We start from the raw sequence: 10,976 nt of genomic DNA, 5'->3' as shown, positions 1-10,976 counted from the left end.
CTCAAGATTTTGGAAGGTGTTTTTTGGGGTTCTCCCCTGAGCTTTTGAGACTGTTTACTTTTGACTTATGAACTCACAATTTTTACTGTACAAGTTGTCGACTGATAACTTATGACTTATAACCACCTTTACCTTTATAACTTATAAAATTGCCTAAACTCTTTAATTTGACTTAAGCATCGATGACTGATTCAAGTCGAAGTCTAGAAATAAACTTAACTTCTTTGATGATCCGTACAATAATCTCAATTGCTTGAAATCTTACGAAATGATATGAACTGATTAAAGTGACCGTTGTGATTAGCGAATCAGATCTATTTTTAACCTAGGCCCTCGCCTCGGCCACCTATCGCATTAGAAAGACAAAGACAAGCTGTAGAGTTCATCAGTTACAATTTGTGCTTAAATCGATCATGACGACGTTAATAAACCTTTGTCTACTTGCAGTTCGATTGTCGCGACACCATTTGCCATTGTCACAACAGCCATGGATGCCCTGGAATTGGATAGACCGTTTCCAGGCTAATGTATCGAATTCCTTTTACCCTGGATCGAACATCAACGTCTTATTAATGGTGTCTCTATTGTCGAAGGCTTTGACTTGCAAATCTGGAACAGAGATTTCGCACCTCTTGGCGCAACAAATTACGGAATTGCTGCTGATGCCACACAGCACGTTCTGTGGCGTATTCAAAATGGTGAAGTGGACAACATATCGAACATATCTCGGCGAATTGTGGTACTCATGATTGGTACACACCGTCAACGTACATTATTTTCCTTTTTCATTGCGATAACATATTAATCCCGTCTTAGGCACCAACAATGTTGGATGGTACAATGAGGCCGACACCGTTCGTGGTGTTGAGGCAATAGTGGATGAGCTGTTGTGACGATTGTTCAATACCAGAATCCTTCTCTTGGCCATTTTACCGAGAACCAATTCAGCTACAACTGCAATTGTGGAACGAATCTACGGCAGACGAGACAATTTTAACAACATTCGTTACTTAAACATGAGAGATGGCTTTTATAGAGGAAATGAACAATTCTATATGGAACTGTACAGCTCAGGCGATTTACTACATATCAATGCAGCGGGTGGTAAGAGCTAATGCATCCACTGTTCGCTCAAATGTGGAATGCATAAATTTGTGGAATGCAGCACTTTGTTGTCTTGCGGCCACAAAACGAAACCTTGTAAACAAAAACCAATTTTTCGCAATATATGGCCGCAAGACAACAAAATACTGTCACGCTGGGAAATTTTTTGTTTCGACGTGTGGGATATATTCCCCGCCTCGAAATACAACCTCAACACACGCCTCAACAAAAAATGTCCCAACGAGACAGCAATGTACTATTTCATACCTAGGACCCGATATGAAAAATACTATTCGTACCATGGACTAAAAGTCTTTTTTAGCGTATTCGATTCCAGACCTCGCCTTCGGCTCTGTCTGGAAACTTCTCACACGCTAAAAAAGACTTAGTCCTAGGTACGAAATGTACTATTTTGTCACTTCAACTGTCACTTTGCTTATGTTTTCAAAAATAGTATGGTGATGGGTTGGTTCCAAGGTCATTTCTAAATGTCAAATTTCATCCACATAAGGCAACTTAACCTTAACTTCAGGTTGAATGTAATTTTAACGAAAAATTTACAAAGAATTTGGTTGACGTTTGGGTTATGTTCATCTCTGTGGATGAAATCGTCGTCCTTCGTGCTGTCAAAATTCGGGTTTAGTTATTTGGAACAAACATATTGGTGAATCAAGTGCGATCTCGGGCAATGTTGAAAGTTTAAAAGCTCCCAGATCGGAGTTTTCTCACACGCTAGCCTAGCCCGAAGATATTTAAAATGAAATAACTGAAATTTTCCAATAAATTATTTTAATTGTTCTTATCATAAGGTAATGCGAATGCGGATTTAACGTTAAAACAAAGTAAGTGGTAAAGAGGTAGAGATCTGAAGTAAAGAACCTCCATATACTAATACACGATGCTCGGGCCCAAAGTGCATGTAAGTACAGAAGCGCTGTGTATGGCAGTTAATTTAAGCACGAAAAATGTTCGATAAAAAATAGTTATGGTGCAAGCAGCATTACGTTTGGTCGATTGAATTGTTAAATAAATTTATCGAAACGAACGCGAGATTAAACTGCATTCGCGAAATGAGATCGGTAAACATTTCGCATATAACTGTTCAGGCCGATCGTTTGGAAAAAGAAGTAGTAAAACACAGCCACAAAGATGTAGTAGATCACCAACACGAAATAGTGCGCAATTTTCATTTTGAGCAGTTTCCGTCTAGCAGCATCAATATTGTCGATCGGTTCTTTAGCTATGTACGTGCGCAGGCCCCACAAATATTTGTAGCTGAACTCCCTGAAATCGTAGCGATTTACATCGCATGGGAAAAATTCTTGGTCGTGGCGTGACATTCTGGAAGAAAAGATTTTAACGGTTTACATTGAGTCTCTGCAGAGGCTCCACCCACAGTACATAAATATCAAAAGTAGCGAGAATCGACATTTTGCTAGAGACGCAGTCACGCAAAGCTCCTCATCACTACCAGTAGTCATGCCAAGTATTACAAATAGAAATTACCTCGCAATGATCTTTCTCAAATTCTCAGTTTCGAATGTCCACGTTTTTTTCATAAAATACGTCGTGTGCAACTGGAACAGTTCTACTTTCCGGTAGTTGGGCATTAGTCTGTGAATGTAAACAACTTTGTACAGAAAAACCCCATAGATTCAAACTCGATTGATGACAAAATTGAGCATCATAAATCGGCAACAAATCTGCTTCCCTAAGAGCCTGTCCATAAAAGACTTCCGTAATTTTTGAACCCATCCCCTACGTCCACGTTTTTCCAATACTTTTAACATTGTTTGCCCGGTTTTGTCAAACTCATTCCCCATCCTCTGAGTCTGGACGTCTTTCATGGACAGTCCCTACACTATATTTTCGGTGGTTCGTCCCAAGTGCAATAACTCAATCTCATGACAACCCGTACCTGAACTTATTGTTGGTCATCTTTAAGTAAATATCAAAAATGAAAGCTGGAATGGCATGATAAAGAATCGCCAACCAAGCGTACATAAATGCGCAATTTGTGTTGTTCGGTCGATGTAACCATCTGAAATTGGTCAGAAAGAACCATTTTAGCATCAACAATTATCGCATCTGAACGTCAAATTCCATTACAATGCATTACAAGACGGATATTCTTCAAACATCTCGCTCATGATCTGGTTGATTTGGCCTGAAATGGAACGAGAACCAGCGATTTCAACAATACAGGTGGCGCTGATTACATTTCTTTTGGTGTAATCAGTGCCCCTACAGCAATTTATGTCATTTCGCGATGTCAACACTGTTAATTCATGGGACTTGGCTGGCAGCACTGAGGAAAATTTATATGCACACTTCTCAGTGCTGCCCGCCACGTCGCTTCAAAGGGAAATAATACGAAAAAATGGTCATTATACTGACAGTATGTTAAATGGTCATTTTTTGCTGTAACATTGTACACGGTTCCAGAGATCTCGTCGTCGGACATAGTCTGCTCATTCGATTCGAACCTAAAACCAATCAAACCATTCATTATTTCCAGGTAATCAGCTGCCGTGTTAAGCTAAAATAACGTGGCCTATTTGCGTCTCGGCTTTTGAAGAGCTTCCACGAGCTTTCAGTTTCTCCAGTATTCCACAGAAATCTTCCACTTTGCCAATGGAATCCAAAAAAGAAGCTTTCGAAAGCTCTCCAAGCAAACATACAATGTGATACGTTATTTCGTCTTAACACTGCGGATATCCGTCCGTAGTTCAACGCACCTCTCAATTTCATTTGATTTATTCCATACGATCGCTAACGTTGCATTCGTTACAAAGTCTGCGCAGATGATGTTGGTTTCCGTTTTGTTAGAATAGTGCATGATTCTGATAAAGCCCAGGCCACAAGCGACCAAAAATCCATTCAGACCGTACGTATTATTGCACCAGGCGGGAATCGGATCCTCATGGGTGGCGATGACTAAGAGTTTTGTGAGAAGATAATCTTAGGATCATGTCGTCAAATGAAATGATGACAAATGGCTGATAATTAGTTGGGACTCAGGACTCTTATGTGGCAATTACTTTTGTTGATCGGAATATATAGGAGCAAATCTTAGGCGGGACATTACAAAGGGATGAAAGTTTGAGTTTAGCTTAAATATGATGACCTCCGACGCGAAACGTGAACACGCTTTTGGTATACTGACAAATTGACCGGACAACAAAACCGAAATTCAGAGATAATATGGCGACTGGGACTTCGCTTCGTCGTATCATGGGCGCGCGTTAGCATAGCGCCCGTGACGCAAGTCCTATTACTAGAAAAAATTTCAAAAAATTTTTTTTGTCGTAGACTGCAGAACTATATATACAGCAAATATTGAAGTTCCACAATTCAAATACAAATGACTCCAAATTACCATTAAAAAAAACTAGGCGTCCGTACGAGTTCAACGAGCTATCACACGTTCTTGCAGCTTAAAATTTGGCCACGCAAAAAATCTTCCAAGAAGCCCCATTTCCATACATTTGGCCAATTTCAGTACTTTAAACGAAATGAAAAAATCCTACGTTACTTTGTTAGTCCGTCCGTCCGTCCGTGTTTCCTATCTTCTAAAGTCTTCTTTAGATTTTGTTGAAATTTTGGGAGTAGATTCTAGTCGTCATTCTAAGACATTCCAGAAAAAAAAATTTGGGGGGAACTGGCCTCGTTTCGGAGCTAGGGCTCCTCGAAGTTCCCATATAAGAACACCTTTAAGTGTGTGTGTGTGTGGATGGGTATGGTAGAACAAATTTGTTCGCTTTTGGTAAGCTCTGCTCGCCTCAATTTTTTTTCCCAAATTTATATTTTTTAAAATTTTTCAATTTTTTTTAAATTTTTCAAAAATTTTTAAATTTTTCAAAAATTTTCAAATTTTTCAAAATTTTTTACATTTTTCAAATTTTTCAATCTACTAGTTCTTCCAAAAGAACTGATATCAGTTAAAAACACTCAAAAGAGTATAAGTGACGCAAGTCCCTGTGCATTCTTCCAAAACAACTGATATCGCTGGATGTGACGCATTCTGCGTTTGTACGCAAAAACTGTAACAGGAAAAATTTGACCAAAGAAATTCTAGAAACAAAATTTTACCAAAAAAATTTTGCGTCACAAGTGGCAGATGTTGAGGAAAGTACTTTTAAGAAATTTTTTAAAATAGGCAAGAATACGTCCTAATACGTCCGAATCATCTGCCACTTTGTGACGCAAAATTTTTTTGGTAAAATTTTGTTTCTAGAATTTCTTTGGTCAAATTTTTCCTGTTACAGTTTTTGCGTACAAGCGCAGAATGCGTCACATCCAGCGATATCAGTTGTTTTGGAAGAATGCACAGGGACTTGCGTCACTTTTACTCTTTTGAGTGTTTTTGACTGATTATCATCTCACTGGAGAAACTTGAATTAGGTTTAAAAACTGAACGAAACTTAACGAAATTAAAAGTTTCTGGCAGATAATTATACTGAACCTTAGGCACAAAATCATCCAACAACTCCCCAGAATTCTCTATCCGATAGTCAGACATTTTATTTTTAATTAAATTGCACTCACTGATTGATGGTCGGATGAGCACAGTTGGAACATGTAATGATGCCCGTCGTACCAGTTCTTCAGTCAAAGCTTTCGTAAATACGTACGTGTTTTGCCAGGGCCCAATCAACCGCGTTGTCACCGTTTCAAAGACGTCCGAGTCCCGTTCGCTATAATACTCAGCCACTCGAATCATTTGATCCGGATCCACCGGTGCGGGATAGAATTTCTCCTCAATCACATCCCTCGGACTGTGTGAATAAGCTGTGGAAATGTACGCAAACACCAGCAGATTTTTCATCTCCTTGGTCAGTGTGATTACTTCGCGCGTGCCACGAACGTTACTCAAACACAACTGTTGCAGCGTTTTATCGAATCTGACATCAGCGGCCGCATGCAACACAATTTCCACATTGTCGATCAATTCCTGGCGCTGATTGTCGGCCATGCCCAAGTTCAATGCGCCCAGATCGCCTTCAATCAAACAGATCCGTTTCATGTAGCTCTTGTCGATGGAATTGAGGCGCTTGAACAGCGGCCCGACAAATATCTCCTGGACACGATCCCATGACGTTTTGTTCTTTTTCGGTCGTGCGAGTAAGTAGATTTGTTTTACACGGCACCTGAGAAACGAGACCCAAATAATTAGGAAAATCAACCGACACCGACACTCCCAGAATAGAGTTCCCAAATTTCTTCCGATCGATTTTGATACGTCTGCTTTATCATAGCACTGCTTCTAGCATTAACATAGCAAATATTCCGAGGCGGATGATATCGTAATGGGCTTTGCTTTACTTTCCTACACGAGTCAAGCTTTTTTCGTGTGAGTAAATGCGTTAATGGACGTACGAGTGATAATGCTAGAAGCAGTGCTATGGCTTTACAGTTGTACTGAGCAAATACGTAAGTAGCGGAACTCGTGAAGACTTTTCAAAACTCTCAATGATTCACAAAATTGGTTTGTCGAAACCCTTTCGAAGAAATATAACAGATGGTGCTGTGAGACTGTAGCTACGCCATCTGTTATCAATTCTTTGGCTTAATTCTGAATCAAGTTACTTGATAGGGAACCCAATTTAAGGAAAGTTAGTGCCGTCGAAACTCACACCTAATTACTTGCACAACAGGCCCATCTGAGGCCTAGGTGTAGGATTAACTTCACCGAATTTCTCAATTACCTCAACAATTTCTCAACGTAAAGTTGCCCAAGAAATCCAGTACCACCCGTCAGGAAAATGGTCTTGTCCCGATAAAAGTCTTTCATTGGTGTACTGTCCGGAATGGTCTCATCGACCATTGAATCGGCCGTAAAGTCAAGAGCGGATATCACCGGCGGATATTCGGACGACATGTCGAGAGTACAGTACAAAGTTCCAGTAAACGAAAATTCAAAAACTCAATTCGGTTGAACCGTTTGCCATGAATGATACGGTGATAATGAATTTGGTGTTAATTTACGTTGTATGGTCGGGTTCTCAAAAACAAAAGACAATCGAACTAACGTTAAATGCAAATTCGGTTCATTTAAATTGAATTCCATTTCCTTTCAAACATTATTTTTAGAAAATGATTTGATTCTCGTTAACCTTTCACCAATATAGTTGAACACACTGTCCGTTGTACCGTTACTTTTCTTTCGATCTATGCATCCTTCAACAAGTTTGCCTTGGTGAAGAATCTTTCGTTTCATTTGTTATAAAACTTATGTTCATTGGATCACACTGCATCAGACAGAGCTCGTTGCTGACTTGAATTGTCATCGTTGTCGTTAACAGATGACACAGAGTGGTGTGTAAAATTACTCATTAATGAAATTACGCATTTACGCACAGTCTTGCTGATGTCATTCCAATGGAAGAAGCTCGTGATTGCCATTCAAAACAATTATGACAAAAAGGGGTCAATGAAACGAAAATGTTTGTTTCGTTTCACCGTAATTGATTTAATCAATCGACTAAACGGTTCATTATGGATGCGCGGTGTTAGTTTTTCCATGTTAATTGAATTCAAATAAAGTACAGCAGGTTATCGCATTAGAAAGCGTGTGCTTTCAGTTGAAATGCATCTTCTCCTTCTGTTGTTGTTGTCGATGTTTCAAGACTGTCCGACCGGAGATCAATAATTGCTACCTGTTAGGTGTTATATTGAGTTTGTTTGAGTTATTTTTTTCTGTTAAACTTCCGTTTTCTTTCTTTAAGAAACTTAAGTTTTCGTTTTAGTTTAGACAGTGCCATTTCTGGCTAACTTTGATTATTTTTTACTTTTTGAATTTAGACGATGCCATTTTTGGCTATTTTTGTTATTATTTGTGATATTCCTTTTTTGCTATTTTTTCGTTTTGTTCTTTCTACCAGCCGGCTAGCGGTATAGCTGTTGTTTTTGATTTACTTGTTTGTTTTTGGGTTGCTCTTTTTTTTATCTTTTTTTGTACTCTTTTTGATCTTGTATTCAATGTCGGCTAGAAGAGAGTAGACATCAATAAAAGGAAATTCATTCATTCAACTCGATTTTCTTAAAAATTGAATATTTTGTCTCAGTTGAAATTTCGTACCGAAATAAGGTTAGCACCGCCGTGTTTTCATCGCGAAACTGTCTCAGCAACGCACTGTCTAGCACCGAAGCTTACTTTGACATCACTCAAATAGAGGACTGAACCGATCAAAGTTGGCTATTCTTTTTCATACAATGGCTATCAAAAAATTTAAAAAAATAGTCAACAGGTGTGCTTTTGGCCTTCTAATTGAGAGATGTCAAAGTCAGCTTCGGTGCTTGACAGTGCTTTGGTCTCAGTGAAAAAATGGTGATGTAAGCTCTTCATATACAACCTTGGAAAATTTGACGTATACTTAAGAACGCAGCTACAAAATAGTTATTTTCATGCTTCTTATAGGAACCGAAAGTAAAAATGGCAATTTTGAGGAACGAAAGTAAACTTGAGAGTACTTGAAAGTAAAATTGACATTTTTTTACGTTCGGTCGCCATAACAAGCATGAAAAATTTGATAGGTTTGTTCCAAATAACTGTAAACGCGAACTTTGACAACCCGAAAAACGACGATTTCGTCCACAGAGGTGAACATAACCTAAACATCAACAAATTTCTTTGTAAATTTTTCGTCAACCTGAAAGTTGAGGTTAAATTGCCTTCTGTGGATGAAAATTGACATTTCGAAATGACCTTGGAACAAATCTATACGTCACGCGAAAGTGAACGGTCCTTGTGACGTAAATAACTAATTATGCCTAACGTCACGTATGTACCTTAACAAATCGTATAGTGTTATGACCAGAGCGAGATAACCGAAGACCATTTAATTATAAGTTGCCTTGGGGTACTTGTCAACGAATTTGCTTTTCTTTCATCATAATGCTCAATATTCACCGAAACGTTGGGCTCCCTATTTTTGGTGATTCGCTTATCTGCTTATTAAATTCTTTGTTTATATACTTTGTATTGTTGTAAAAGTTCTCAATTTGTTGGCTTTTACATTTTGAAAAGCTAAGATACTGCCCACCCTTTGTCCACTGTTAAGTATAGTTTCCACTTAAAAAGAGCACTCCGTTTAGCCTCCGTTTACATGAGTACATGACATGTAGACGGAGGCTAAACGGAATGCTCCTTTTAAGTGGAAACTATACTTTAAGATGAGTACGCAGTTCGTGAAAAAGAGTTGAAAAATGACTGAAAAGTCGACACTCTGCAAAATGATTGAAAAATTGTGGCGCGAAGTTTTAAATGTACGAATTAAAGTTTCTGTTTTATGTGATTTATTGGTTAGTTATTAGTTGAAAATATTTCCTTTTCGTTCTGGGATGCGAAATATTAACTAATAAAGTTGAAGTTCGCACATTCAAAACGTGGCGCCGAAATTTTTCAATCATTTTGCAGAGGGTCGATTTTTCAGTCATTTTTCACAAACTGTGTACTCGCCTTTAAATGCAATTTCGACCATTTCGACTAAGTTAAAGCATTTTTGGTGAAACCCCGAGAATCTATATTATATTCACCCATACAATTCAAAAAAATTTTTTTTCTATGGGGAAGTCCACACTGATTTTCTTTAATAGAAGATGAATGGAAAGTATAAAGAAGAGAATGAATAGCACGCTGCACGCTAAATACAAAATGCGATAAGAAATTTATGTTTTGTTTTGCTTTGCTTCTTTGCTCTCATTACGAAATATCACCTCGGCAGCACCAAAAAAATATCAACAATTTCATGGGGCATCACCGAAATGTGTTAAATTTGCGTCACAAATAAAGTGATACAGAATGGTGAATCTCTGGACTGTATATAAAGCGGATTGTTCGTTTCAATCAACAATCAGTTTTCAATATATCTCAGTCTCAGTTGAGTCCGTACAGTTAATTAAGTAAACCAAACAAAAATTCACAGAATGGCCAAATTTGTTGCTTTTCAATTATTGGTTGTGGTGTGTTCTGTATCAATTGCTATTGGTAAGGACCTAACGATTTATCATTTTTTTACATTTTATCATTGACTCAAACCTTTGGGATTAGAGTGTGTTAGTACATTGTCGTTTCAGCACGTCTCCCAAGCTTCATTAAACATTTTTTCGTCATATTAATTTCAATATTTTCACAACAGCTGCACCAGCGCCAGATCTCGATCCAGACAACACATCACACCGCGGTTTTTCAGATAGGCTCGATAGCCGATTTGGCGGGAACATGATCTACGAAAATTTCGCTCGTCCCGCAATTCACGGAGCGTATCACGCTGGTCGCTATGTGGGCAATGGAAGAAATCCGGAAGAGTGGGCCCGGGCAAAGGATCAATTTAGTAAATTTGGTACTGGTCAACAGCGTACTGACTATCTTCGGGCGCACCGTCAAGGTTGAATCAATAAAATGTAAATGTAGTACGTGCGTGGGTAAATAAAATAATTTCTGGAAAGAAACATTTTTGGTTTGAAATGCACCGTTTCTACTTATGCATCGACATGCTAGACTGCTAAGGACATGCTAGTCCTTTACTTCTCGTTGTGGTCGACTATTTATCAAGACATCAGTAATACTTCTAATGCTCGACACAGTGATTCGGCTGCAACTATTCCATCTCAGTCCTATCAAACTTCGTTATCGACACCCTTACTGAACAAGTGCAACAAGTATCACAAACCTTACTTCAGAAATTTTACTGTTCGCCCTGTAGATGTGCATAATATAAACCAACTCTGCCGTGCACACAGATAACATACACCATCGAGTCAGCCGCTATATGCCATTCGAGCACAGGTTGGAGAAACATAATTCCCCAATCCACGTGGATGATGTCTGTATCGATCATCGCAGCATAGGCATGCGCCTAATTTTGACC

General features: G+C 38.6%; 1 protein-coding gene and 1 long non-coding RNA gene across 2 annotated transcripts; one reads left to right on the top strand and one right to left on the bottom strand.

The window, feature by feature from the left end:
* Window positions 1-1,876: 1,876 nt before the first annotated feature.
* Window positions 1,877-7,091, bottom strand: LOC119075452 (fatty acyl-CoA reductase wat-like). Its single transcript, XM_037181889.1, has 8 exons — window positions 6,813-7,091; window positions 5,653-6,254; window positions 3,843-4,041; window positions 3,502-3,590; window positions 3,214-3,271; window positions 3,023-3,145; window positions 2,611-2,718; window positions 1,877-2,445 (listed from the first exon to the last, which is right to left on the bottom strand). The coding sequence occupies exons 1-8, from the start codon at window positions 6,983-6,985 to the stop codon at window positions 2,157-2,159; spliced, it is 1,641 nt and encodes a 546-aa protein (XP_037037784.1). The 5' UTR covers window positions 6,986-7,091; the 3' UTR covers window positions 1,877-2,156.
* A 2,784-nt stretch (window positions 7,092-9,875) lies between these two features.
* LOC119075448 lies at window positions 9,876-10,553 on the top strand. Its single transcript, XR_005087400.1, has 2 exons — window positions 9,876-10,093; window positions 10,245-10,553. It is a non-coding gene; the product is annotated as an uncharacterized LOC119075448 (long non-coding RNA).
* The last annotated feature ends 423 nt before the right edge of the window (window positions 10,554-10,976 follow it).

Source organism: Bradysia coprophila, unplaced genomic scaffold, assembly GCF_014529535.1.
Source record: "Bradysia coprophila strain Holo2 unplaced genomic scaffold, BU_Bcop_v1 contig_211, whole genome shotgun sequence".
NCBI lineage: Eukaryota > Metazoa > Arthropoda > Insecta > Diptera > Sciaridae > Bradysia > Bradysia coprophila.
This window is presented reverse-complemented; position numbering and strand designations above follow the sequence as displayed.